The sequence below is a fragment of the Oryctolagus cuniculus genome, chromosome 11 (assembly GCF_964237555.1).
Source record: "Oryctolagus cuniculus chromosome 11, mOryCun1.1, whole genome shotgun sequence".
In the NCBI taxonomy this organism is placed as follows: domain Eukaryota; kingdom Metazoa; phylum Chordata; class Mammalia; order Lagomorpha; family Leporidae; genus Oryctolagus; species Oryctolagus cuniculus.
Genome location: NC_091442.1, coordinates 117,742,663 through 117,770,557, shown reverse-complemented (window position 1 = coordinate 117,770,557; position 27,895 = coordinate 117,742,663). Strand labels below are relative to the sequence as shown.

The window sequence follows — 27,895 nt, the reverse complement described above, 5'->3', positions numbered from 1 at the left end:
ATCCCCCACCACACTTGAAAATCTTCAGCAATTCCCTCCCTGTATTTCACAAAGCACCTGTGCCTGCAGCACAATTCGGCTCCCACACACCTCTCAGCCCTCATCTGCTTCCCTACACACACTTCATGTTCCAAGAAATCTCCCTTGTCACTGTTTTAAGATTTTTTATTTATTTGAAAAGTGGAATTACACAGAGAGAGAGAGAGAGAGGGAGAGACAAAGAGACAGAGAGACATCTTTCATCCGTTGGTTTGCTCCCCAAATGACAGCAACAGCAGGGGCTGGGCCACGCTGAAACCAGGAGCCAGGAGCTTCTTCTGGGTCTCCCACATGGGTGCAGGGGCCCAAGCACCAGGGCCGTCTTCCACTGCTTTCCCAGGCCACAGTAGGGAGCTGGACAGGAAGTGGATCAGCCAGGACTCGAATTGGTGCCCGTATGGGATGCCGGCGTTGCAGGCGGTGGCTTCACCGCTACACCACAGCCACAGTGCAGGCCCCGGTCTTGCTGCCACAGCAGCTTGGTCCTCTCCCCTTCCACAGCCTCATCAAGCTGCTCCTGCTACTCATCCTCCAGGACTCCAGGTCCTGCCCCCTTCCTGACCCCCGTGGGAGAGGACCCCACCCCGGTCCTTCCTGAAGACCTGGCCTGTAACAGGTGCACGCCACCGGTACCGGTAGCCTGGGCCTGGGCGGCAGAACAAGGCCCTAGAACAGGGAGGAGCCTTTCTTCTGCCAAGGGTCACTTACTCATCAGGGGCCATGCAAGATTATTGACTTAAAAACTAGCCTGCTATTTATTTATTGACGTGTGAGTCTCTCCTGCAGCTGCCTTGGCAGGGCTGGAACAAATGACTTTATGGGCCTGTCTCAGTCCAGGGCTGGACATTCCCCTGCCCTAGGAGATCAACACACATAATGCAGGCACCTACAGTATGTTTTAAAAAATGTGGAACCGGTTCGCACCGCGGCTCACTTGGCTAATCCTCCGCCTGTGGCGCCGGCAGCCCGGGTTCTAGTCCCAGTTGCCCCTCTTCCAGGCCAGCTCTCTGCTGTGGCCCGGGAAGGCAGTGGAGGATGGCCCAAGTACTTGGGCCCTGCACCCGCGTGGGAGACCAGGAGAAGCACCTGGCTCTTGGCTTCGGATCAGCGCGGTGCACCGGCCGTAGCAGCCATTTGGGGGGTGAACCAACAGAAGGAAGACCTTTCTCTCTGTCTGTCTCTCTCACTGCCTAACTCTGCCTGTCCAAAAAAAAAAAAAAAAAAATGTGGAACCAATACTGGAAAATCTATAGGGGCGGGCATTGTGGTACAGTTCAGATGCCGCCTGGGACACCCACGTCCCGGGTCTGAGTGCCCGGGTTCCAGTCCCAGCTCGGCTTCTGATCCGCTGAGGAAGGCAGCACGTGACAGCCCAGGTACTCGGGTCCCTGCTGGAGACCTAGACTTTCAGGATCCTGGCTTCAGCCTGGCCCAGCCACGGCTGCTGTGGGTAGATGGAAGATATCTGTCTCTGCCCCTCTACCTTTCCAATAAAAACAAACAGACAAAACTTAAAAATCTGGAATGTCACATAAAAACCCAGACTTGGGCATCTCTTGAAGAGAGAAGTTAATGCCCCTTCCAGAAGGCCTCCCTGGACTGCCCGGGGGAAAGCAGCTGCCCGTCACCCTCCAGAACACGGCTCTGCACATTTCGCCAGAGTGCCCTGTTCAAACGCACTCGCCTTCTCCACTAAGAACCTAAGCTCCCTGAAGGGGAAAAGACCCTGTCCGTCTGGTTCAAAGCCACCCTCGGCACTGCCTCTGTCACTGTGGGCACCCAGGAGCCAAGTGATGGGCCTTGTGTGGGGCCACACCCCTGCAGGGTACCCAGTGGACAAGGCCTCCTGCTGCCTGCACCCACTGGGCGCAGGAAGTAACACACCAACGACACTCCCCACCGTTCTTCTTCCTCAGCTGACGCTCCTGGAAGCCTCGGGGCTGGCCACTGCCGGTCTGATCGAGCATAACGACAATGTCCAGCACCATTTACTGTCCTTGCCCGGGCCAAGATCCCTGGCTCCTTTCAGGCAGTCCACACACACGAAGTGGGCACTCTCACTGGGCCAGGCACTGTCCTAGGTGCAAAGAATTGGAAGTGACCCAGAGGCGCCTGCCCTCATGGAGCGAATGCTGGAGGGCAGAGGTGGGTGACTATCAACAGATACTCCCACCTGCTGTCCAGGTCGAGGGCTGTGCTGCTGTCTTCCTGGTCAGCCAGCCTTGACCCAGCTCCCTGACCACTGACTTCCACTTACTGCCCTTGCCACGATGCGCTGTTCTAACTCAGCATCATGGGTTTCTGACTTTGCTCAGGCTCCACGAGGCCATAAATTCTATCTTTCCTGTCCTTCGAGGTTCTTACAGCCCAGACGTCACAGCCAGCACTGGAGTGCTTGCCGATCAACAGAGGACAGGGAACCACTTTCCCTAACCTGGCACATGGACCTGCGGAGCCACAGAACCACTGTGGTAGTTCCCAGAGTGTACATTTTATTCCATAATCCATGGTGATCAAGTTAATATTAACCACTGGGCCATTTAACACATCACAAATTAAGACAAATAGGAATTGATTATGGAGCAGGAATGCAGTACACATGGACTTCTTTTTGTGGGCTGGCTGGTAGGAGCCGTGGACGTCCCTCTTAATGGCTACGTAACCTTGAGTAAGTTAATGAAACACCCTGGGTCTGTTTCAGGACCCGTGAGAGGGAGACGACTGTCTATACCTGGCAGGGTTGTTACGAGGGCTAACGTTACCGTGGGTGAGCGCTTAACAGTGCTGGCCACCCTTGTACTCACCCCGGTTCCAATCCAAGAACACCTCCGCCCGTTGTTAACCTGTATCTGTACTTGGGAGCACTCAGTGGCCAGAAGTGGGGCTTCAGTTAGAGTCTCACCACACTGCCCAGATGACCAAAATGGAAAGAAGGACAAGTCGGGGGCGGGGGCGGAGGGGGGGGAGGGATGCTACAAAAGCAAAACAGGGAAATGGCAAACAGATCCTTATCAATCAGCTGCTGCTTCTCTCTCTCTCCAGAAAACAGTCTGCTGCCTGTCTCGTCCCTCCTGCGCCGGGGCGGCCACTGTCCCTGCCTCCGAGGCTGTGCTGGGCAGAAAAGCATTTTGCACGTCGGAAAGCGTGCCTTCACCTGAGTGTTGCTAAGAGCATGGGCTCTGGACTCCGCGCCCAGGGACCACTGAACAACCCCTCTTGGACTCAGTCTCGTTTGAAACAGAGGTAACCGTAACACGTTTCTCAGAGGACTGTTGCCGGGACCTAGTGAAACCATACGAAGTGTAGGGACAGCAGCCTAGTCACTGGGCCCCTCGCCCCCAAGAAACCTACGCCGCGCTACCAAGTGCGAGAGCTGGGCTGTGCAACCGGCTGTGTGACCTTGGACACGTCGCAGACCCTCTCCAAACCCTGGTTCCCGCGACCCCCGAACGAGAGCCAACTCCAGAGAGGAGCCCCTGGGCTCCCACCAGTCTTCCAATGCACCGTTAGGGCCTCCGGAACAAAGGCCACCCGCTCCCCAGCCTGTACCCGAGGGCCACAACTCAAAATTTCTGCTGCCCAGAACTCCCTTCGCAGCGCGACGGCCCGGGGACACGCGCCCGCCTCCGCCGCCACCGCTCGCTCCAGCAGCGGCTGCCCGCAGTTTCGCCGGGCGTCCCGGCCGTGGGTCAGTCCCCGACAGGCCAGGAAGCCTGGGAGACGTCCCTGCGGTCTGGCGGGGAGTGACAGGTGCGGCGCGGGGCCTCGCGCGGCGGGAGAACAGAGCCGCAGGCAGCACGTGTGGGCGCGCGAGGGAGGCGGCGGCCGCGCGCTCGCCGCCAGCGGCTCCCAGCGACGCCCCCGGCCCCGCGTCCCGAGGCCCACGGCTCCCGTAACCCACGGCTGCCTGAGGCGGAGCGCCGGGGCCCGAACTCACAGCCGTCGCGCCGGGAGGGTCGGGGGCCGCCGCGGCGATCGCGCGCGGGGCGCCTCACGCGCGAGCCGGGACGGTCGAGGGGTGGGCGCACGCGCACCCGCACCCGCGCACGCCGCCGTAACCCCTTCCTCCCCGCGCGCCCACCCACCGCCCACCCACCCCTCACCGTCTATGTCCCCCAGGGTCAGCTCGTCGCCCAGCTCCGTGAGCGTCTCCATGGTCTCCAGACCGCCCAGCTCGCCGCTCTCGTCCATCGCCCGGCTCGGCGCAGAAGTCCCCCGGCCCTCCCGCTCAGGGACTCGCGGGGGCGGTACCGTCGCCACCGCCCATGACACCCGACAACCCCCGCCCGGCACCGCCTCACCGGCCAGTGCCAGCCGCCGCCATGTTTGCGCTGCGCCCCGGCGCCGCGCGGAAGGGGCGGGGCGGGATTCCCCCGCCCCAGCCCGCGCCCTCTGAGGCCCCGCCCCCAGCCGCGCGCCCCCTTGTTTGTTGTCAATGGGACCAGGCTCGCCTCCACCAATCGGCTCGCGAAGCGGCGCGTGGGGTGATGGCGCGTCAGCGATCAGCAGCTCAGATTTGCATAGCGAGGTCCGCCCCCTCACGGCCCGGGAGCGAATGCGCGGAGCGGCGGCCGGGGCCTCAGCCCAGCCTCCTTCTCCTGGCTTAAAGGAGCCTCTCCCTTTTCCGTGGGATCGGCTCCGAAGCAGCCCCTGGCACCCTCCCGGGATTGAAGGGTTAACGCCCACCCGCGGCCACCCCACCCCGAGCCCATTACGTCATGTTCCCAGCCGCCGCTCCCGGACCTGGGAAAGCGGGTGGACTCAGGCCCCGGGCCCCCAGCCCAGGAAAGAGTCGAGGTCCTCTAAGCCGGGCTCCCTGCGCCGAGGCGCGGCGGGGCTGCGTTTTACAGCCTCCGCGCCTTTGCACCTGCGGCGGTCCCCGCTCCCCAGGCGCCTCAGCATCCCTGCAGCGCGCGAGCTTCCTGGGGGCTGACGTGCAGCCCACCCTGGACTTCCCACTCCCAGCTTCCCGCTGCACCCTGCAGCGAGCTGCGCACGTTGTAAGCAACGTGCGAGCGTCTAGGAATTTCTCCCAAGGGTAGCGGTACCCGCGCTCCAGGAAGCGCTAAGGGAAACACTGAGAGCCGGGTAAGGGATCAGATAAACCGCAGTCACTGGATACAGTACCACTCCCCCACTGAAGGGGCCGCTCCCGGGGCCGGTGTTAGGCCCAGGGTCAGGATGCCTGGGTTCCAGGCCCGGCTGCTGACTCCAGTGGGAGAGGCCTGGATTGAGTTCCCCTATCCTGGCTTGGCCCCCAGCCTGGCAGTATTTGGGGAACGAACCAGGGAATGGATGGCCTCACAAAATGAAAACACAAACACGCATAAATGCATATTTATGGAAAAGGCTGTCACAATATAGTGATGCGCACGGCGCCCAAGTTTTCTGGTGAGCTGGTGAGAGCGGTTGTTGCTGAGTGATCAAGAGGAAAGAGGACCCAGGTGGAGACAGAGGCGGGCTGGTGTTAACTGTTCTAAGCCTCAGTTTCTGTCATCTCTGAAATAGGGGCCGCTATCCGTCAGAGCTGCGAAGTTTAATGAGCTCATTCACATGTTCACTGACAGTATTTACTGAACACTGTGGAAGGGAACGACACGGTGTGTGGCCTCGGAGTTTCCAGTCTGGGGGCAGGGACACAGACATTAGGGCCAGCGTTGTGGCACAGCAGGAAAGCCGACTCCTGCGACAATGGCACCCAGCGTATGGACAATGGTTGGAGTCCTGGCTGCTCCATCACCGACCCAGCTCCCTGCTCATGGGCCTGGGGAAGCAGTGGAAGATGGCCCAAGTGCCTGGGCCCCTGCACCCACGTGGGAGCCCTGGAAGAAGCTCCTGGCTTTGATCTTGCTCAGCCCCAGTGGCTGTGGCCACTTTTTGGGAGTGAACCAGCAGATGGAAGATCTTTCTCTCTCTCTTCCTCTTGGTAACTCTGCCTTTCAAATAAATAAATTTTTGAGAGAGACATCAGCCATAAAAAATATAAACATGAGGGTAGAACTGACCGAGGGAAAGTAACCGACAAGGGAGCTGACTTGGGCCATCAGGAAGCCTCTGGCATGACACTGAAGATGAAATCTAAGGTGATAAGACGACGGCCTCTGGTGTGGCCAGGGGAGCAGACGGAAAGACAAAGGCCCTGAGGCAGGAGGCGCTGCCAGCCAGCACTTGGCATGATTCCTGGCACACAGTGAGTGCCCACACAAGGAGGGAGGGAAGGCAGGCAGGCCCCACAGCTGGCTGTCAGTCGTGGCTGTGGGAGTGGTGGGGTTTGGGGTGAGTTTTCCTTGCTGCCTGTGCTTCAGTAATGTCTAAACTACTTCTCAGAACACACATGCACAACTAAGGAGAAGCACGTAGGTGCTATTTTGGGGAAGCTGGGCATGCTCTTTACTGTTGCATGCAGGAGCTCTGGGGTATGCTACAGCCCTCTCACCCCGGAACACACAAGACTGAGATTTGCTGCCCTGCTCTGGGCCTGGCCCAGAGCTGAGGGTGCTACCTGCACCTGTGTGTCAGGACTCCGGTCTGCCAGTCTGGCACAGGACAGCAGCAACTCCCAGGCCACTCCCTTTGATCCTGGCCTCCACCCTGCAGCCCAAGGAACTCCTGCTGACGGCTGTTCCCGTGGCTCCGGCTGCACCTGCCCACGGGCTGTGCTACCTGACCAAGTGGCTGGCCCTTGGCGGCTGCACAGGACCTGAACCTCTGCAGAACATGGACGTTATCCCTCGGCTCGGGCCCTGGATCCCACCTAACTGGACGTCTCTTTCAGGCGGCACCTTGCTCTGGCTGGAGGACAGGGTGGGGAGGAGCAGCCTTGGATTAGTCACTCCTCAGGATCCGGTTCTCCACCTGAGGACGGAGCGGCTGTACAGGTGGCCACTACGTCTCCGCAGCACAGGTCTCAAAGAACTCTGTGTTACGTTTCTCATTTACTTCCTCTCACCCTCTCCCCTCTCAGGCCTTTGTCACAGCTCCTGTCCCCTTCTTCCTCTTCCTGCCTCCCCCTGTCTCTCAGCACATTCAGTTCAGGTATCACTTCCTCCAGGAAGCCTTGCAGTTGGATTAACCAAGAGCCTGAACCTCACCGTGTGACACCGACGGTGAGGTTAGAGGGTGAGAACCAAGTGTGGTTTCAGATACACTGAAATAGAAGCAGCGGGCTTATCAGACAGTGACAGGACAGGTGCCAACAGTTCCCAGGGGCTGGCCCTGCCCAAGAGGAAAAGAGCAAGGAGGAGAAACTCAACCCAAAAACTCATTTAAAGGGGCAGGTGAGGGAAGAGCACTCAGGCAGAAGGAGTGCAGGCTCAGCCTTAGGACAGAGAATCAGGACAGCAGGCTCGGAGCATCTCTCCAGGGCAGGCTACCATCGCCTAGATCTGTGGGCAGTGGCTGGGGAGTCTGGGAGAAGGGCTGTGGACGAGGGGGTATGTGGTCCCCAGGGGACACACACAGCAATGTTTGGAAACACTCTGGTGGTCGTAACTGGGGGACTGTTACTGGCACCCAGCGGGCACAGGCCAGGATGCTACTACTACCAGGACAGCCCACTTTGCACACACAACAAAGAGTGATCTGGCCCAAAATACCAGTGGGCCGCTGTTGAGAAACCTTACCTTAAAGGATATAAGGGGGGAAGGGTCCCAGAAACCTCTCTCCAGGGGGTGCCAAAGATGGGGGCCTAGAAGCCCAGCAGGGGCCGACGCTGTGGCACAGCAGGTTAACGCCCTGGCCTGAAGCGCCGGCATCCCATACGGGCGCTGGCTATAGTCCCGGCTTCTCTTCCGATCCAGCTCTCTGTTATGGCCTGGGAAAGCAGTAGAGGATGACCCAAGTCCACTACTTGGGCTACTCCACTTCAGCTCTCTGCTATGGCCTGGGGAAGCAGCAGAAGATGGCCCGAGTCCTTGGGCCCCTGCACCCACGTGGGAGACCCAGAAGAAGCTCCTGGCTTTGGATCAGCGCAGCTCCAGCCATTGTGGCCATCTGGGGAGTGAACCATCGATGGAAGGCCTCTCTCTCTCTGCCTCTCCTCTGTGTGACTCTTTCAAATGAATAAATAAATAAATCTTAAAAAAAAAAAAAGCAGCAGCTCAGCATACAGAACATCCAAACATATTAACAACATCACTGCTGCCACACTGGGCAGCCCTGGCGCTGGTCCGGGCCCGGCCACTGGAACCACCTCCACTGCTACCTCTGGTACCTGTGGCCGGCCACTGCCACCACTAGCACAACAGCCACGCAAGCTGGGTGCACCCAGGTGGTGGAGTCACAGCCTTGGGACTGAACCCCGCTGCAGGGGAGGGTGGACACACCGGTGCCCTCACCTTTACAGCTGGGTGGGGGTGGGGAGCTCATCCTGCACTGGACTCCTCAGGAGTCGTCCCCAGAGCAGTGACCACAGCCATCAGCGGTGGCTGCAAAGGGAAGGTGGGGTGAGCCGCTCTGCCTCTCTGCAGGTGTCAGACAGGAAGTCCTGTACCCATTCCAGCGTGCAGCAGATGGGATCGACCAGGAGAAGAGGTTGAAGGTGCAGAGGGAAGAGCCCAAGTGGGGCCCCTCGCCCGGGCTCGGCAAGTCTATGGGACGGACAAAGAACCGGGAGGCACCAGTCACTGAGAAGCCACTTTATTCCAGAAGCCTGCTGGCTCCAAGGACCTTTTGCACAGGCTGCTAGCCTTCCCACCACCCGGCATTCGGAGGTGGGGCTCGCGTCTGAGCGAGGCGGGTTCTGATGACAGCAGCACCCGGAGAGCGCCAGGCTAGTTCCTCCCTGGTGGGCGGTTCCCCAGCTCTGCTTCACTATAGAAATCCTGCTGATGAGAGTCCCTAGAAGTCACTCAGTGGGGCCTCCAGCCCAAGCTGGAACCACCTCTGCACGGTCCTGGGCCATCCTTTAACCTCCTTCCCTACCCAAGAAAGCCAGTCTACCGCCAAGCAGGCCTGGCTCTTAGAAAGCTCTCCCTCCAGTTGAGGGCAAGGCTATGCACTCCCTACAGTCAGCAGCCACAGCCACTCACGACACATGATGGGGAGGAAGAGCCTGCACCTGCTGGGCCCCCGGCTCACCTGCTAGCACCAGGACAGGTCCAGCAGCTGACAGTAGGTCTGATCCCTTTTCCAGGGCCAGCCCTCTGGGTCACAAACTCATGTCCACCATCTCATGTAACCCTCACAGAAATGTGGCTAGGGTCGCCCAGCTTGGAAGGACAGAGCTGGGGATGGACCTGCCTCCCCTGCCCCAAGTGGCTGGTGGGAAGTTTTGATGGGAAAACTTCTCCACCCCCTCCGCCCCGGTCCCTGCCCCCGCTCTCTTCCAGCTGCTTCCTGTCCCCTTATTTTTTCCTGAGTGACTGATGGGGTGCAGGATGTTCCAGCCCTTTCATGAGGCCTCCCTTCCCTCTGCTGTGCGAAGAGAAGCAAGGTCAGCCTCAGAGTAGGTTAGGGCTAGGCTGGGGATTCTGACATCATCAAATTCACTTTGCTAGTGAAAGCACACACAGTGAAGGAAGGGGTGCATCAGGTCAGCCAGCAAGTCTGATGGGCTAAGACCCAGGTCTCCCATGAGTCGGTGGGAGGCCAGGACACATCTGGGGACGCTCATGTGCTCTGTCCCTTTAAGAGGCAGACCCTGACCTGGTAAGGTCAAAGGGGCAGACCCAGAATTCCCAGGGAAGCCTCACCCTCTCTGCTTGGGCGGGGCAGGACTGAATGGCAGCTGCCTGAGTACCAGGCTGCACACTCAGGGCCTGACTCCTGCTGCTTCCCTGACCTGCGCTGCAGGTCTGAGGTGGGCGCTAGTCCAGCTCAGGGCAGCTCCCACCTACAGGTCCAGGGTCTTCCAGTGCAGCCAGAGGACAAGCTGACTCCCCTGCACCAGGCGCCAATAACTGTCCCCAAGGCCTTCGCGGGCTACACCCACCCCCAGGAGCCAGGAGCCCCTCCCAGCCCTGATCCTTCATCAGGGACTATGCTAAGGATGGAACAGGCGGCCTAGGCCAAGCCCTGCTAAGGCCTGGGGTTTCTGGCGAGGCAGGGCCATCATCCAAGCTGTCTCAGCATCCCTGAGGACCCCTGGTCCCCTCAGAGCCCCCTCACCAGCCTCGGTTGGTTGAAAGGTTTGGGGGCTTTTATTGGGTCTGCAGAGGGGCGGGGACTGGTGCTGACGCTGGGTGACCGGGGGCTGGCAGCAGACGCAGCACCTTCACCTGTGGCTTGGAGACCTGGCTCTGCTGCTTCCCACAATGGCCAGCCGCCTCTCCTGCCTGCTGCAGGACTCTCCCCAGGGTGTCCTCGGAGAGCCCTAGTGCCCCCGCCAGGGAGGCCCCGAGGAGGAAATCCAGTCCACGAAGCGCAGCTTCAGCAAGGCTCGCGCTCAGCACTGAGGGGCCGAGCAAGCGCGGCTTCCCCACCCAGAAGGGACCGGCGCCCACAGCAGGTCGATGCTGCCAGGCCACGGCCACGCAGCTGGCTGCCTCCCACGCCTCCCACCCCGAGCTGCCTCAGGGCTACAACTCAGACTGAGATCGCGAGATCCTTGGGCCTTTTCGAATCTCCTTCCGCTTCTCCTCCTTCTTCCGGCGTTTCTCTTCTTCTCGAAGGGCCTTCTGGAAGGGGTCGGTGCTGGGAAGGAACTGAGGGGAGAGCAGAGCCTCTGATTAGCCTGTTGGCAGCAACGACTCTGCCCTGGGCTAGGCTGCTGGCCAGCTGTGGGGCAGAAAGGTGGCCCGGACCCAGGCCCTGCCCTTGGGAGCCCAGACATGGAGATGGCTCAAGGGGCTGCAGAGGGGTGTGAACCTCCCTGTGTGGAGCATCTAAAACACCACACGCAGCCTCCTCGGGGGGCAGGGCCGAGCGGCAGTCACAGGCCCAGATCCAGTGGACCACTGTTGTGGACAAGCTGCAGCCGCCAGGCCAAGAGTGTACGCGGGCGGAGAATCAAAGCACAGACCCCGATCAGGCGGTGGAGGAAGAGATGGGAACATGGGCCAAGCCGGGGCGGGCCAAAGGCCAAGGACTCCTGCCCGGGCATCTCCAGCTACAACCCTGGAGCTCTTTTCCCTCCGTGCTCTCCAGAGTGGCTCACCCCACCCACAGTATCTGTTCGCCTCTGTGGCAAGGTTACCCCCCGAGGCCTGCATGCCACAACTAAACGCCTCCCGGACACCTCCACGAGGCTGTCCCAGATACACCCTCCACTTGGCATCGCTCCGTCTCCCCAAAGTCCTGATGAACAGTGGTGCTTCACACTCCGGTCCAGGGGAGCAGGGCGGAAACGAAGGCCCCCTCCACCCCACCACCCTCTTCCACACTGAGTCCAAGACTTGTCTCATTTTTTAAAATGATTTGTTTGAGGCCAGCTCCGTGGCTCACTTGGCTAATCCTCCACCTGCGGCGCTGGCACCCCCGGTTCTAGTCCTGGTTGGGGCACCGGGTACTAGTCCTGGTTGCTCTTCTTCCAGTCCAGCTCTCTGCTGTGGCCCGGGAGGGCAGTGGAGGATGGCCCAATTGCTTGGGCCCTGCACCGCGTGGGAGACCGGGAGGAAGCACCCAGCTCCTGGCTTCGGATCGGTGCAGCGCCAGCCGTGGCGGCCATTAGGGGAGTGAACCAACAGAAGGAAGACCTTTCTCTCTGTCTCTCTCTCACTGTCTATAACTCTCAAACTCTGCCTGTCAAAAAAAAAAAAAAAATTTAAAAATGATTTGTTTGAGAGGCAGAGAGACAAAGAGAGATCAACAGACACAGGGAGCCCCCATCCACTAAATCATTCCCCAAATGCCTGAAACTGCTGGGGTGGCTGGGACTAAGCCAGGGCCAAGGAGCACCACTGGGGTCTCCCACGCGGGTGGCAGGGACTGTTACTGGAGCTATCACCACTGCCTTAGCGGTCTGTTGGCAGGAAGCTGGAATCAGGAGCTGCAGCCAAGACTCGAACCGAGGCACAGGCAACTTAACCGCTAGGCTAAACGTCTACCCCTGCCCGTCAGTCTCCCTTCTCTCCATTTCTACTGCCTCTGATGGTCACCACCCCACCTCTCCCAGGTGACTCGGAGCTCCCAAGGACCCCTCTCCGGTCACTCTCCTCATGGCACTTGGGTCTGGCCATCCTCCCACAGGGTGCACCTGCAAGCCCTCCTGCCCACCCCATAGTCCTGCCTTCCGGAGGGGTTCTTGGAGTCCCTGTGCCCTCCCTCTTGGCACCTGTTGTGCCTCACCCACAGTGTTCTTTTCAGGCCCCGTTAGTTTCAGCTCAGTTGCCAGGGCCCTCAGGACCTGCGGGACTCCTGCTCCCTTTGACTTCATGCAGATTCCTTCTCAGCACCTCTCCCCTGGGTTAACCCCTTCCTGCCTGCTGCCCCCTAAGAAGAGAGGAGAAAGATGTCCGGTACTGCTCACCCCTGTGCCATGAACTTCTCAATAACACTCAATGGCTGTTTGTTTTTTTTTTTTAAACAAATGAATGAGCCATGCCAGAATATGAAATGCAATAGTACCCAAAACTCAGGCAGCTGTGTTACAAAGTACACCCCTTTTATTTGTTCTTAGGGAAAATTTGATAAATGTTTGATCAATGAAGACATTAAAACCAAAGTAAGAGCTCCACCTTGTGGAATGATCTGTCCATCGGGATAGAGCGAGTCAGCCACTCCTGGGGAAGGTGGGAAATCCCAGAGGTGAAGCCCAGAGAGGGCAAGTGCAGTGCTCAAGTCACACAGCAAGTGGAAGGCACAGCAAGGACTAACCCCCGTGACCTCCCACCTCACTGCCCAGAGCGGCCCCCACAACACTCTGCCCCTGTCCCCAAGAGCTCATCCTTATCTGCTCGACAAGGGGATCTGGGAGAGCCCTCAGGCCACAGGGCCCCTTACTCTGACTCTGGGTCCAGAGTCCCGGCCCCTCCAGCCCCAGCTGGGTCAGAACAGAAACCTGCCCACCCTCTCCTCCTCCCTTCCCTGCCTAAGCAAGCAACGCCTGTGCAGCCTTCAAGGCCAGCTCAGCTGTCTCCTGCAGGGAGGCAGACGGCCTGTGCTGGGATCCTGGCTCTGCTGCTCCCTGGCTGAGACCTAATGCCCATTACTCCACTTCTCTGGGCCTCAGCTGCTGTGCCAGTTGTCAATTTACTGCCCCTCTGCTCCAAGCTCACTCTTCATGGCTTGCTCTGTGAAAGTGCATCTGGTTGTGGGGCCAGTACTGTGGCGTAGCGGGTAAAGCCACAGCCTGCAGCACCAGCATCCCATGTGGGCACTGGTCTGAGTCCTGGCTGCTCCACTTCTCATCCAGCTCTCTGCTGTGGCCTGGGAAAGCAGTAGAAGATGGTCCAAGTGCTTGGGCACCTGCACCGTGACAGAGACCCAGAAGAAGCTCCTGGCTCCTGGCTTTGGATCAGCCCAGCCTGGCCGTTGTGGCCATATGGAGAGTGAACCACAGATGGAAGACCTCTCTCCCTCTCTCTGCCTGTGCCTCTCTGTAACTGCCTTTCAAATAAGTAAATAAATCTTTGAAAAAAAAATAAAAGAAAGTACATCTGGTTCTGCGATGGAGCCACGCACACCACACTCTTAAGCGGACCTGCCAGGCCCACCCCATCCGGCCGCTCCAGCCCTTATCCTGCTAACGCCGGTGCTACAGGTGGACCTCGAGCGGCCCACTCTGGCCACTGCCTCGGATCTTCCCTAACACCTCAACCTTTCGCTCCTTTGATCCCACCAGAACCCACAGCCCTGTTCTTTTATTTTATTTTTATTTTAATTTTTTTTAATTTTATTTTTTTGACAGGCAGAGTGGACAGTGAGAGAGAGAGACAGAGAGAAAGGTCTTCCTTTGCCATTGGTTCACCCTCCAATGGCCGCTGCGGCCAGCGTGCTGCAGCCGGCGCACCGCGCTGATCCCATGGCAGGAGCCAGGTACTTATCCTGGTCTCCCATGGGGTGCAGGGCCCAAGGACTTGGGCCATCCTCCACTGCACTCCCTGGCCACAGCAGAGAGCTGGCCTGGAAGAGTGGCAACCGGGACAGAATCTGGCATCCCGACCGGGACTAGAACCCGGTGTGCCGGCACCGCAAGGCGGAGGATTAGCCTAGTGAGCCACGGCGCCGGCCTCACAGCCCTGTTCTGACCACCTTGTCACCATCCCTTGGCCCATTCCCATCCTCACTGCCCTGTCTCAGACCAGAGCCGGGGTCCTCTGCCATTAAAACCACTGCCTTGGCGGGCGCCATGGCTCACTAGGCTGATCATCCGCCTGCGGCGCTGGCACCCCGGGTTCTGTCCCAGTTGCTCCTCTTCCTGTCCAGCTCTCTGCTGTGGCCCGGGACTGCAGTGGAGGATGGTCCAAGTCCTTGGGCCCTGCACCCCATGTGGGAGACCAGGAGAAGCACCGGGCTCCTGGCTTCGGATCAGTGTGGTGCGCAGCGGCCACTGCAGGGGTGAACCAACGGAAAAGGAAGACCTTTCTCTCTCTTTCACTGTCCACTCTGCCTGTCAAAAAAAAAAAAAAAAAAAAAAAAACCCTCACGTGTGTGTGTGTGTGTGTGTGTGTGTGTGTGTGTGTGTAGCCAGCTCCCATGGGAATAAAATCAAAACCGTTGAGCAACACTCTCCGAATCTACACTCGGTCTCTGAAATCCAATCTTCATCCTCTCAAGACCACCCCGCCGTGGCTAACTCCAGCAGGCGATCCTGTCTCCTCTGACCACCTGGTGGTGTCCGTGAGGCATCTGCGTCTGTCTGTCTCACTCACTCACAGCCTCCAGGAAGCACTCTCTCCTATCTGCCACTGTCGGGCCAACCGCTCCTTCTGGGGGTTCTGAGCTAGTTCCTCATCCACAGCCTCTCCCTGCGGCCCAGGCCCAGGCCCAGTCCTCGGACGCCCACATCTGGGGCTCCGGTTCCCTTCACCTCACACACCCAGCTGCCTTTCGATGCCCACAGGGTACAGAAACCAGCCCTCCACTGCCTCTCAGCCACCTGAGAAAACAGCAGCCCTAGGCTTCCGGACCTCAGCCCAGCAGCCTCCCACTCATCCCTAAGCTCCGTCCTACACACCTGCTTCCTCAGCAGATCCTATTGGCCCGGCATCTCTGTCCCTATTCTCGCCGCCTTCACTGTCGCCAGCCTGGGTCAAGCCAGGTTCACCCTCTAAAGGGCTAAGCGCTGTAGCCCCACCTGTGTCCCTGCTTCCAGCCCAGGCTGTCTACAGAGCAGTGAGGGGTCCCTCTAAAGCAGCACGCCAGTGCTCATCACTCTGGCCTCCCTGGCTGTCAGGGTAAATGCCAAAGCCCCTGTGAAGAACCCTGAGGGTGGGGCCGGCGCTGTGTCGTAGCAGGTAAAGCTGTCGCCTGCAGTGCCAGCACCCACAGGGGTGCCAGTTTGAGTCCCAGCTGCTCCACTTCCCACCCAGCTCCCTGAAGATGCGCCTGGGAAAGCAGTGGAAGATAGCTTGGGCCCCTGCACCCACGTGGGACACCGGGAAGATGCTCCTGGCTCCTGGCTTCGGATTGGCCCAGCTCTGACTGTTTCGCCATTTGAGGAGTGAACCAGCAGATGGACACACTCTCTCTCTGCCTCTGTCTCTTTGTAACTCTGCCTTTCAAATAAGTAAATAAATCTTTTTTAAAAACCCCAAACCCTGAGGGTATCAGGTGCCTCAACTGCTCACATATGCCCCTCTGCCCAGATTCCCTCTGACTCAGCCCCTTTGCACTTACTCATGTTCAGTCTGGAACGTTCTTCTCTCAGATCAAAGCAAATTCCCTCTCCAGGTCTTTTCGGTAAGACTATCCCGACCTCACACGCAGCTCTCCTTAGCCACTCCCCCCTGCCTTTTCTCCTGTCACCACCTACAACACTATGCATTTTTTACTGACCATCTGTCTCCCCCAGAGAGAAGGCTACTCCCTGTAGTTAAGGCTAGTCTGCTGCCCCAGCAGACGGGATTCAATGCTCACTAATGCTGAATGAACCAACAAGCATCTGAGCTTCTGCACAAGCCCTGCCCCAAGGTAGGTCCTCCTATCGCCACAACTCGGCCACTCAGCCTCACCTGAGGCGGGCTCAGCACTCGGCCACTCGGCCTCACCCGAGGCGGGCTCAGCACTCGGCCACTCGGCCTCACCCGAGGCGGGCTCAGCACTCGGCCTCACCCGAGGCGGGCTCAGCACTCGGCCACTCGGCCTCACCCGAGGCGGGCTCAGCACTCGGCCACTCGGCCTCACCTGAGGCGGGCTCAGCACTCGGCCTCACCTGAGGCGGGGTCAGCACTCGGCCACTCGGCCTCACCTGAGGTGGGGTCAGCACTCGGCCTCACCCGAGGCGGGGTCAGCACTCAGCCACTCAGCCTCACCTGAGGTGGGCTCAGCACTCGGCCACTCAGCCTCACATGAGGTGGGGTCAGCACTCAGCCTCACCTGAGGTGGGGTCAGCCCTCAGCCTCACCCAAGGCGGGGTCAGCACTTGGCCACTCAGCCTCACCTGAGGCGGGCTCAGCACTTGGCCTCACCCGAGGCGGGGTCAGGCCCTTGTCAGGGGTCCCACGCTCTCAGACCTTGGTACAGAAATCATCCGGGGCGGGGCTGGACTGTGAGCCTCTGAGGAGGACCAGGGCCAGCCTGGGGGATGAACCAGTGGATGGAAGACCTCTCTTTCTCTCTGTAACTCTTCCAAATAAATAAGTCTTTGAAAAAAAAAAAGGGGGGGAGTAAAATCCCGGGCCTGTCCTCAGCCGCCGGGACTTAGGGAACCAGGCTGCTGCTGGGCTGAGCCAGGCGGAGCACACTGTGGATGAAGCTGGTCTGCATTCACCCTGGCACCTTCTCCCTGGCTGCCACTCCTGCTCTCTCTCCTGTGTGAGGGGCGCGCCCATGACCAGTGTGGTGGGAAGAGCCAGCATCGCAGTAGTGCAGCACCCCTGGGTGCCCCCTTGCTGGGAAAGGCAAACCGCTGTGGCCTTGAGTGTGCCTGCGTGTCCTTGCTGGGTACAGCAAGAAGAAGGCCTTGGATTCTCCTGACCCGGGCCATTTGTCAGGGTTATGACTGCAGTAAGTAACCTTGGGGTAATGCGTCATCCTGATTTTGTATAAAGACGTTGCAACCACCCCAGTGGTTGGATATTTATAACACCACTCGTGGGCTATACAAAATTATCAACTTAGAAATCAGCCTGCTATAGCTTTATCTGTAGTTCCTCTGCAGGGCAAGATCAAACGACTTCACGCACCTTATATGGCCAATAGGCTGTACATTCCCTATCCCTGCCCTACAGCTAGGTTAAAAACTAACAGTGCAGCTGGTATTGTGGTATAGTGGATTAAGCCACCTATTAATGATATTGGCACCCCATATCAGAATGCCAGTTCAAGTCCTGGCTATTCCACTTCTGATCCAGCTTCCTGTTAATGTGTCTGGGAAGGCAGCAGAAGGTAGCCCAAGTAATTGGGTCATTGCTACCCATGTGGGAGACTGGGTTGGAGTATCTGGATCCTGGCTTCAGCCTGGCCCAGCCCTGGCCGTGATGGCCATCTGGGGAGTAAATCAGCAGATGGAAGATCTTGTCTCTTTTCTCTTTCCCTCTGCCTTTAAAATAAATAAAACTTTCTTCTTTTTTTAATTATTTGAAAGGGATAAATACAGGGTGGGGGGAGGGGGGGAGGGAGAGAGAGAGAGAGGGGGGCCTTCCATCCATTGGTTCACTCCCCAAATGGCTGCAACAGTTAGGGTTGGGCAGGACCAAAGCTAGGAGCTGGGAGCTTCTTCCAAGTGTCCCACAAGGGTACAGGGGCACAGGTACTTGGGTCATCCTCTGCTGCTTTCCCAGGCACATTAGCAGGGAGATGGATCAGAAGGGAGCAGGGACTGGCACAGTGTCACCATCCCACATGGGCACCAGTTCAAGTCCCAACTGCTCCACTTCCAATCCAGCCCTCTGCTATGGCCTGGGAAAGCAGTAGAAGATGGCCCAAGTCCTTGGGCCCCTGCACCCGTGTGGGAGACCTGGAAGAAGTTCCTGGCTCCTGGCTTCAGATCACGGCAGCTATGGCTGTTGCAGCCATTTGGGGAGTGAACCAGTGAATGGAAGACCTCTCTCTCTCTCTCTCTCTCTCCCTCCCTCCCTCTCTGTAACTCTGTCTTCCAAATAAATAAATAAATCATTAAAAAAAAAAAAAAAAAAAAGAGCAGAGCTAATGCTGAAGGTCCAACCGCTCTCCTTGGAAAGGCCTGCGTCCAAGGCTGCTTCTTGGCTGGCGTCTGAGAACTTGTATTTTAGGAGGTTTCCCACTGATAAGCCTGGATTGCTTGTGCCAACAATATGGCTTATGCTGAATACCTACTTTCCCTGGGAGCTCAGGATTTTGGTACCTGTTATTATGCAAAGGTTGCCCACATGACCACTTCCCAGTAAAAATGTGGGTACTGGATCTCTAATGCACTTTCCTGGCAACACATTTCACACGTTGTCCCAGCCTGTTGCTGGGAAGTTGACTACATCCTGCGTGACTCACTGGGAGAGGACTTCCAGAAGCTTCTGCTCGGTTTCCCTTGACTTTGGCCCAGATGCCTTCCCCCTTCCAGATGGGGCTTTGTAAGCCACAGCCCCAGCTACATGCTGAGGTTTTGAGTCTTCCCAGCAAATCATTAAACCTGGGAGTGGCTCAGGGAACCCCGCACAGGTGTCTGGGCGGCGGCAACCCTCTGCCCCAGGGACAGCACTGCAAGACTAACTGCACCACTCGCCCCCAGTGATGCTCCTACCAACCCGGGCATCCCCACTGTGGGGAGCAACCCGGACTAGACTAAGTTACTGGAATTAAGACTTATTCTATGCATCTGCTCTCCCACAATATGGCGCTGGGAGAGGAGGAAACAGCTTCTACGCAGCTGCCTCTTGCCAACTTGAGTGATGACCTCCAGGAGCTGATCCTGCTCCTGATTGGAGGAGGGCAGCGTACTCGGCATGTGGGCAGCCGAGTTAGGATTGGCGGAGGAGGACTATAAAGGAGGAGAGAGACGGCATGCACCAGGAACATCTAAGAGGAACATCTATCTGAAGGAACACCTGTGCAGCCCCCGAGAGAGCCGGCCAGCAGTGTGCTGCTCCCCCGCAGAAGTGGGGAATGTGGCAGGGGGAACCGCCCTTCCATGGAGGTGGAAGGGTCGGTAGCCAACCCGGGAAGAACCAGCAGCAAACCCGGGGAGGGCCGAGCAGACGAAAGAACAGCGCAGGGTCCTGTGTCGTTCCTCCACGAAGACGGGGAGCGACACCCACCACCGCGCCTGCCACTGGACTGGAAGGTCAAAGACTCCCACCCCTCCCTGGGGCCAGACTGTGGAAACACTGTGGTTCCATACTAGACAGCGAGATCTTTTCTCTAGACGCCTACAACAGGCCTATTCTCTGATAAAATGGGCCCAAAGCACACTGCTACTCAAGCTACACCGTCCGGATCACTGCCACTGCCACGCACGTGCACCACTGTGCTAGGACACGGCCACTCAGCCACCGCCACAGGCTGCCACAGAGCGGAGGACTCTAGTTCTGGCTGGCCTGTCTCGGTCTCTGGTTGAAATGGTGCGGCCCGAGGGCAGCAGGATTATGGCCCCTTAGCCGAATGTGCTGCTCGCTGAATCCCGTGTCCTACTCACGTTAGAGCCTTCTGAACAGGTCTAGGTGAGAGTGGGAGACGATGGAGAAAAAGTGAGCTGACGGGTACAGGATGGGCAGATTCTGTAGCAGTGATCCCAACACGGGCAGAGAAGGCCTTAGATCCCAGCAAGGGCAGGGAGCCATGGATGTTCTCCTTGTCCCTTCGACCTGGCACCAGCACGTGGCAGAACCATCCTGGGGTCTGCCAGAGCCCAGGGGCAGCCGTCGGGAGTGTCAATCCCACTCACGTGGAGGGGAAACTCACACGGACACAGTAAGTACTGAACTGTTCTGCCGCGTCTGACACCATCAAAGGTTATCTTCTCACACTCTGACACTGACCCTGTGCAGACACAAGGCCAGGACCCCTCACTCCCATCCGCTGTTACAAATTCTTGACCCGATGCCCGAGCAGCCATGGGTCACACCACATAGGGCAACTGAGGCTGAAACTCAGAGGACACTGCCCTCGGGGCTCAAACAATGTACTGGTGACCAAAACCAAGTGTAACACATGCGAAAGAATGGCCCCGAAACGTGTCCTGAGTGGGGGATGAAGGCTACTGTGGGCCCTCTACTGCCCCATGGAATAAATAGCAATGACATCAGAGATGAGCAGGTCAATCTAAGCTCTCTTGGGAGAGCAGTAATGGATAACAACAGACTGGTCTCTGGCCATATCCTGATTGTCTACTGATGCCCCTGGGATTCACTCATGGCAAGTTGAGGCTGGGACTTTGGAGGACACAGTTGAGGTTTCTATTGCAGGTCCCCTCATCCTGCTGTTTATGGCACGGTCGGAAGCAGCTTCAATTAAATGAGACCAGCTGAATGGATCCGGTCCTACCCACTATGGTCAGACTAATCAGCCTGAATAGCATAGGGAGCGGCGTGGATTGCTGTGGGAGACAGTGTCCTGCAAACTCTTGTGGTCCTTGGCTGTGATGCAAACCCACAGCAGGCACAGGACCCACGTGGGACCTGGGGATGAGGGGCGCCGACGTAAGCAGGCCAATAGTCATGTAATCAAGACTGAAGCCTCCAGTGTCCACACAACAGTAGAGGCTCGCCATCTGGCCTGGCAGCAGGGTGAAACCCTGGACCCTCAGGGCCAACAACCCTTCCAACCTCAGGAGTCAATCTCGGGGGTAGTCCAGTCCTCCAGCCACAAACACAGCCCTTCCTTCCTGGCCCTGCCGCTTCTGGTCCTTTCCTCCCTCCACGGCACACGTCCCCACCCGCAGCCTCCAGCCCCTAGGAGTGTGTGCAGGCGCAGGGGGAGAAGCCCAGGTGGGTGCTCGGAGGCTCCAGGGCGGCAGAGGGCGTGGTCTGACCTCCCCCGGCTGCCTTGAAGTTCACCTGGGGTGACCACTGGGGTGTTCACTGTGCACCAGGATGGGGGTAATCACAGCCTCACGACTGCCCCCTACAGCTGGGGTCTTCGCAGTAGAAATGGACAGGGAGCCCAAGGCCAAGGGTGACTTGCTCAAGGGCTCCAGTGAACAAGGGTCTGTTTCTGGCTCCAAGGCCAAAGTTCTCATCTCATGTTTTACCCTGGACACCAACCCCTGCAGGTTCTGGCCCCCCGTGGCCCAGTGGAGGCAAAGTAGATACAGCCATAGCCACAAGCCCTACAGCTCACCTCGGGGTGGTCTATTTTAAATGGGTTCTGGAAGTCGGAGTCTTTCTCGCTGATCCCCAGCTCCTGGGCCATCTGCGGATGAAGGAAAGCTCGTCACCCTCTGCCCTTGGCCTCCTGCTTGCAGCCAGCAACCCCCTCTCTGCCCTTGGCCTCCTGCTCGCAGCCAGCCACCTCTCTGGTCTGGGACACAGGCCCTGCGTGCATAGGTGTGGGCCGGGACAGCAGGGCCCTGAGGCTCATCACAGGAAACGCAACCAACCACTGACATGTGGGCCCAGCTACAGGCGAAGGTGAGGCTCCCAGCCCACCACCAGGCGGACGGCTGCCTGACCTCTCTCCCCGGGGCTTACCAGTCTGAGGATGGGTGAGTGGGGCCCCTGGTCGAAGACTCCCGTCTGGTTGCAGAAGCTGATGCCCCAGCGGATGAGCAGGTTCCAGTTGGAGTTGTGATCAAAGTAGTGGTGCACGATCTTCGGGAAGCGCAGAACCACATCGCCAAAGAAGGCCGTGTTCTCCACCACGTGGGAGAAAGCTGGGAGGGGATTCCGTGAGTGGCTGGGCCAGACGCCCTCCTATTGCCTGCCTGGCTGGCCCCTGGCATCCTCGGCAGAACAGAGGCATCCACCAGACCCCCCACGCCAAGAAGGGAACAGCGGCCTCAGACCACAGGCTGCCGAGCACAGGCGTGGCACCTGTTGGGGGCCTTGTGATTTCTCATCAACAGCTCTGCAAAGTGCTGTTCCCGGGGTACGGACTGGAAACTGAAGCTCAGCAACTGGTGAGTGGCGAATATGAGATTGCAAACCCAGACCTGTCAGGGCACAGAAGTCTCCTGGGCTGCAAACCCAGACCTGTCAGGGTCCTCCCAGACCAGCACAGGTCCTCCCGTGCTGTGGGGACCAGAGTGATGGTGTCACTGCATCCAGAGGCTGATGAATCCCATGCAGTCTTGCTGGGCATGACTACCGGCAAAGGCACCCACCGTGTGCAGGTCCTCAGCCAGCCCCAGTGTTAATCTAACTACAGCGTCTAGAAAGGACCAGGTCTGCTACAATGCCCAGGCAACAGGTCAGGATTGTTTGATTTTGTTCAATATTCTCTCCATTTTATTTACCTTTAAATTATTTATTTGAAAGGCAGAGTTAGAGAGAGAGAGAGAGAGGGAGAGATAGGGAAAGAGATCTTTCATCCCCTAGTTTGCTCCTCAAATGGCCACAATGGTTGGGACTGGCCAGACCAAAGTCAGTAGCCTGGAACTCCACCCCAGTCTCCCACATGGGTGGCAGGGGTCTAAGTAATTGGGCCATCCTCTGCTACCTTCTCAGCAGCATTATCAGGGAGTGGGATTGAGGTGGAGCAGCCAGGACTTGAACTGGGGCCCATACGGGATGCCAGCATCACAGGCAGTGGCTTAACCCACTGTGCTACAACATTGGCCCTGATTTTACCTTATTTTAAATGTTTATTAAGTTTTTATTTTTAATAAATATTTTTTAAGATTTACTAATCTGAAAAGTGGAGTTACAGAGAGAGAGAGAGAGAGAGAGAGAGAGAGAGAGAAGAGAGAGAATATCTTCCACCTGCTGATTCACTACCCAAATGGCCACAACGACCAGGGTTGGACCAGGCTGAAGCCAGGAGCCCCGGGCTTCTTCCAGGTTTCCCACATGGGTGCAGAGGCCCAATGATCTGGGCCATTCTTGGCTACTTTCCTAGGCACACTAGCAGCGAGCTGGATTGGAAATTGAGCAGCAGGACCCGAACCAGTACCATATGGGACGCGGCACTGCAAGCTGTGGCTTAACCCGCTACACCACAGCGCTGACCCAGAAATAACTTTAGACTTACATAAAACAAAACAGAATTCCTTCACTCGATTTTCTCTAATATCGTCAATCTTACGTAATTGCTGTATGAGTACCTAAACCAGGAAACAGCAATACAATATTATCAACTAATCTACAGGTCTTCTTTGAATCTCACCAATTTTCCCATTATGTCCTTTCTCGGGGCTGTGTCGACTGGGTTCAGTTAGTGCGTCTATCACAGTGGCCAGCCCCAGACATCAGATGAGCAGAGTAATCCAGGGCCAGCCCTTCAGAAAGGGCCCAGGCAGCCCTCCCCAGCACTGGCCAGGCCACCCACGGAGATAAGCAGACTCCAAATATAGGTCAAGTTGGGTCTGAGACACCCTGCCCTCCCCTGGGGAGGGGAAGATTCAGAATAATCCTGAACCTCAAAGAACTCAGGCGCCCACTTAGTTGGGAGGGAAGAGCTGTAGCCAATCACTTGTCCTTTTTCACCTGGAAAACGGAGGGGACAGCAGCTTCCTCATGGTTACAGGCCAGATTAGAGACGGTGCGTGTAAAGTGCCCACCAGTCAGTATACACACTGCTCCCAACACCTCTCAGACAGGAAAACGAAGAAAGCACCAGTGAATAGGGCCGACGGCTACCATCCCCGGCGGAGAAACTCCCGCGAGAGGACGGGGAACACAGAACATTCTTTCGTCTTTTTTACATCTGCTTCCCACCTTGGCTGGGCTTTTGGAACAGCCATGAAGAGTGCTGGTAACTCGCCCACAGGCTCAGCCACTTGAGGGTCTTTGTTTTCTTTAAACGAGAACTGGAGCCTGCATCGTGGCACAGTGAGCTAAGCTGCCGCCTGCAATGCTGGCATCCCATATCAGAGCACAGACTCAAGTCCCAGTTCCATTTCCAATCCAGCTCTCTGCTGTGGCCTGGGAAAGCAGCAGAAGATGGCCCAAGTGCTTGGGCCCCTGCACCCACGTGTGAGACCCAGAAGGAGTTCTGGGCTCCTGGCTTTTCCCAGGCTCAGCCTTGGCCACTGTGGCCACTTGGGGAGTGAACCAGTGCATGAAAGACCTGTTTCTCTCTCACTCTCCCTATCACTCTGCCTTTCTAATAAATAAATTTAAAAAAATAAAAAATAAAAATAAGCGTTGGCGCCGCGGCTCAATAGGCTAATCCTCCACCTTGCAGCGCCGGCACACCAGGTTCTAGTCCCGGTCGGGGCTCCGGATTCTGTCCCGGTTGCTCCTCTTCCAGGCCAGCTCTCTGCTGTGGCCCGGGAGTGCAGTGGAGGATGGCCCAAGTGCTTGGGCCCTGCACCCCATGGGAGACCAGGATAAACACCTGGCTCCTGCCTTCAGATCAGCGCGGTGCACCAGCCGCAGCGCGCCAGCTGTGGCGGCCATTGGAGGGTGAACCAACAACAAAAGGAAGACCTTTCTCTCTGTCTCTCTCTCTCACTGTCCACTCTGCCTGTAAAAAAATAAATAAATAAATAAATAAAAATAAATAAATGGGAATAACTCTTGCTTCTCCTAAAAAAAGGGTTAAGGGTGGTGACCAACTGACCGTGCCCCAGACCCTGCAGTGGACACAGGCGGGGGCACAGGAATGCATCTGTCATGAGGGAACAGAAATTGGCTTTGAGGTCAGGAAATGCTTGGAGCATCACAGCACACAGCTGCCTGTGGGGGCCTCCTGGACAGTACGAGAGGGCACCTCCAGGGGAGAATGAGTGACAGGAACAGGAGGTGGGAGCAGCTAGGGGCTGGGAGGACCTCACCATCCTTCAGCTTCTCGTCCTGGGGGAAGGGTCCATCCGGGAGCACGTCAGCAGCGACGAGCACTGTCCTCGAGTCCTCCAGCACCTGGGCGACCCCCCCACACCTGGGCTGAGCGACTTTGCAGGGCCCTTCCCAGACCACCCCGGCCTCATCTGCTTAGCCCCCCAACTCCCTGTGTGCAGGCAGCACCTGCCTCTCGGATCAACGTCCCCTGGGAACGCCTACTCATTCATCAGTGCCTACCCGGCGCTGGGACATGCAGTGAGCCGCCCCTGCCCGCACACCTTAAAGAGCCCCTTGAGCATGACATCCAGGATTTTGTACTGCTGGTGGACGTCGTTCAGCTGCGCCAGGTTCTTCAGCGCCAATAGCTGCTCCCGCCGCTTCACCTCCAACATCTTCTTGTCTGGACAGTGTTAGGTTAAGGGGCTGGCGCTGATGGCCCTGCCTGGACAATCCAGGGCCCCTGACCCAAGGACCCATCCCTGACCAGCAAGAATCGGCAAGGGCCATGGAGGCCCACGGCTGGGACTCCCCCCGAGTGTGGGCCTCACAATGCACCACTCACCCGGCCCACCGAGGACTGCACCCCAGAAATCTGACGCCCACCACCCAGGACCTGGCTGCTGCCTTCCCATCAGCTCACACAACCGTGGACTGTTCCAGAACCTCCACCCCCCTGCCCACGAGGCCTCTGTCCTTCCCTGGGGGACTTCCTATTCTTTCAGGACCTCTGTTTCCCTGTGACCCCTCCTGTGTCCATCACAGCACTGATCACAGTGCAACGATCATGTAATCTGAACACTTTTGCCTCCCCCCAGGCCTGGGGGTGCCTCAAAGCCAGGGGCTGGTCCTGACCCACCTTTGTGTTCCCAAAGCCTGGCCCAAGTGCAGCAGGGTCAGGACGGGCTGGAATTCCTGAATCCCTGCCCACGGTCTCACCCACAAGGTGCAGAGCACATACCCAGCCTCATCTCTGCTAAGGCTCTGAGATACGCCCCCTGCCTCCTGAAGTTAACACGTGGGGAAACCACCACTCAGAAGAGCACTGGCTTGCTCAAGGTCCAGCGAGTCTTCACCTTTTCTTTCCTGTCCCACAGACTGGGCCTCTCACCGCTGCCGTCCCCAAGGGGCTGTGCTTGTAGATAAATCCCATTTTATAAACCCCACCCCCTCAGAGACACCTCAGTAACCCAGTGCCTAACCCCAAAGGATACAGATCTCCAGGCCCGGGTCCGCGGAGGCCCTCAGGGTGTCTCTGGCTCCCATGCCAGACAGCAGCAGGAGAAGGAAGGCTGGGAACCGAGGGAGGTCCATAGCCAAGCCCCTGGAGCTAGCAGGGGCAAACCCAAAGAAAGGAAGAGAGACGTGGAGATCAGTGTCACATCCAACGCGGATGCAGGCCGACACTGCCCCGGCCTCCAAACACCAAGAACCCAGCCGTGGGAAGCCCTGCAGCCCCAGGCCCCGGCCCAGGTAAAGATCCGTGAGATGGTAGGAGGGAGCCACTCAGAGCGTTGGGGTCAGCATCGCGAGCCCAGCCCCTGCCTCAGCTGTGGGGCCTTGGGCAAGCTGCTCAGCCTCTCTGAGCCTCTGTTCCCTCACCTGTAGAACAGGTAAGGAGGTCACCTCCCTGCGCTAGGGGCCCTGGGCGAGACACTGTGCCTGGACAAGGCGGGACTGGCCGAGAGCACTCCTTTTCAGTCCCTTCTCCCAGGAAGCTGTGGGTGGAGGAGCCCAGGCAGTCAGAGGGCATGTGAAACTGCTGGGTTTTCTCTGCTTCCCTGATCTTTGCTGTTAGGAGGGAAGAAGGGGTGAAGGGTGAGGAGGGAGGCAGGGCAGCCCAGGGTCAGAGGAGCTACTCTCGCCCTCTGGAACACAGGCACCACCATGTGCACCACCTGTTCCCTTGCAGACACCATTCCATAGGCACCAAGTGCCTACCACCTTCCCGGCACTGCTGCAGAGCCGGGAACACAGCAACACACAAGACAAAAATCCCTACACTCGGCACTTCATTCCCAGCAGGGGTAAGAGGCAACTGGTAACGTTTTAAAACACACAAGGCTGGAAGGGAGTCAGCCAGTGTGACATCGATCAAGTGGCCAGGGGACGCCTCACCCTCGGTTCACTGCCCACTTTTACCAGTGTGGAAACCAAGGCACAGAACCCAGCTGTTCTCACCACGCCGGGAGTCTGGCTCTAAGTCCAGTGCTCCGGCTCCTGTTTCCTTCTCAATGGGCACAGGCTACCTCAGGTCACTGCTGCCCACCCACCCACCAGGAACGCCTGCCTCAGGGAGGGCTGCTCGGTGACAGGCAGAGAGAGGTCACCCAGGGACCTCCCACTCCGGTGCAGGTGAGACAACCGAAGGCCGGAGGAATCGTCCAAGTTCACCAAGACCCTGACCCTCCACCATCACGCTCCGGACTCCCGAATCCGAAGAGTGGGGGGGGGGGGGCGGTTTGCTCCTGTGTAAGTCCCCCCGAAGGACTGAATCCTGCTCCCCGAGGCGTCCCCGGAGCTTTTTTCCCTGCTTGGCGCGCGACTCAGCCTGTTCTGCACAGGTGAGAAGTGACGCGGTAGTGGCAGGCCCGGGCAGTTGTCCCCCACCCTTCGGGACTCCCAGAGTCGTCTTTACAGCGGGGAGAGGCGTCCAGGTCCGCGGAACCCCCTCCCCACACACTGTGGCCAGGCCAAGGGCCCTCGGTCCCCGCATCCCCCCTCTACGGGAGCCTGCCGCCGCCACCTACCAGGCCGGGCGGTGCGCGAAGGGACCGGCGGGCGGGCCCCGGCGCGCACTGGGCTCCAGGGTCCCCCACGCTAACAGCAGACACCAAACTCCAGGGAGCCGGCGAGCAGTCCTGGGACAGCCGAGCGCCGCCCCCGGCCAATGAGCGCGGGCCGCGACCGCCGCGCTCCGCCGACCTCACTTCCGGCCCCGCCCCGCGAGCTCCGCGCGCGGCCTG

At 58.2% G+C, this 27,895-nt stretch overlaps 2 protein-coding genes and 1 long non-coding RNA gene across 5 annotated transcripts in view; 1 reads left to right on the top strand and 2 right to left on the bottom strand.

The window, feature by feature from the left end:
- The window catches only part of SREBF2 (sterol regulatory element binding transcription factor 2), a 63,310-nt gene extending 58,929 nt beyond the window's left edge, over nt 1-4,381 (bottom strand). Inside the window, exon 1 of the mRNA XM_002721384.5 lies at nt 4,143-4,381. Within this exon, the coding sequence (XP_002721430.4) occupies nt 4,143-4,230 (88 nt within the window). The 5' untranslated portion in view covers nt 4,231-4,381. The remainder of the gene's footprint in view (nt 1-4,142) is intronic.
- A 53-nt stretch (nt 4,382-4,434) lies between these two features.
- Nucleotides 4,435-8,130, top strand: LOC138844447 (uncharacterized). 2 transcript variants are annotated; one of them, XR_011380301.1, is made up of 2 exons: nt 4,435-6,943; nt 7,839-8,130. It is a non-coding gene; the product is annotated as an uncharacterized lncRNA (long non-coding RNA). The 2 variants fall into 2 exon arrangements; XR_011380302.1 differs by having other exon boundaries at nt 4,435-7,158.
- A 530-nt stretch (nt 8,131-8,660) lies between these two features.
- Nucleotides 8,661-27,846, bottom strand: CCDC134 (coiled-coil domain containing 134). 2 transcript variants are annotated; one of them, XM_002721385.5, is made up of 7 exons: nt 27,680-27,846; nt 26,144-26,259; nt 25,211-25,332; nt 24,926-25,010; nt 21,681-21,862; nt 21,331-21,402; nt 8,661-10,682 (listed from the first exon to the last, which is right to left on the bottom strand). In XM_002721385.5, exons 2-7 carry the CDS (start codon nt 26,241-26,243, stop codon nt 10,557-10,559), a joined length of 687 nt encoding a protein of 228 aa, XP_002721431.1. In that variant the 5' UTR covers nt 26,244-26,259; nt 27,680-27,846; the 3' UTR covers nt 8,661-10,556. The 2 variants fall into 2 exon arrangements, with proteins under 2 accessions (XP_002721431.1, XP_051690002.1); XM_051834042.2 differs by lacking the exon at nt 21,331-21,402 and having other exon boundaries at nt 27,680-27,832.
- Between the last annotated feature and the right edge of the window lie 49 nt (nt 27,847-27,895).

Excerpts from the sequence above, each read along its gene's own strand:
- CCDC134 (XM_002721385.5), bottom strand. The coding sequence starts at position 26,243 with ATGGACCTCCCTCGGTTCCCAGCCTTCCTTCTCCTGCTGCTGTCTGGC. Across the intron at positions 25,011-25,210 it reads TGCTCAAGGGGCTCTTTAAG|GTGCTGGAGGACTCGAGGAC; the intron begins GTGTGCGGGCAG and ends GGGGTCGCCCAG. Across the intron at positions 21,863-24,925 it reads GGACGAGAAGCTGAAGGATG|CTTTCTCCCACGTGGTGGAG; the intron begins GTGAGGTCCTCC and ends ATCCCCTCCCAG.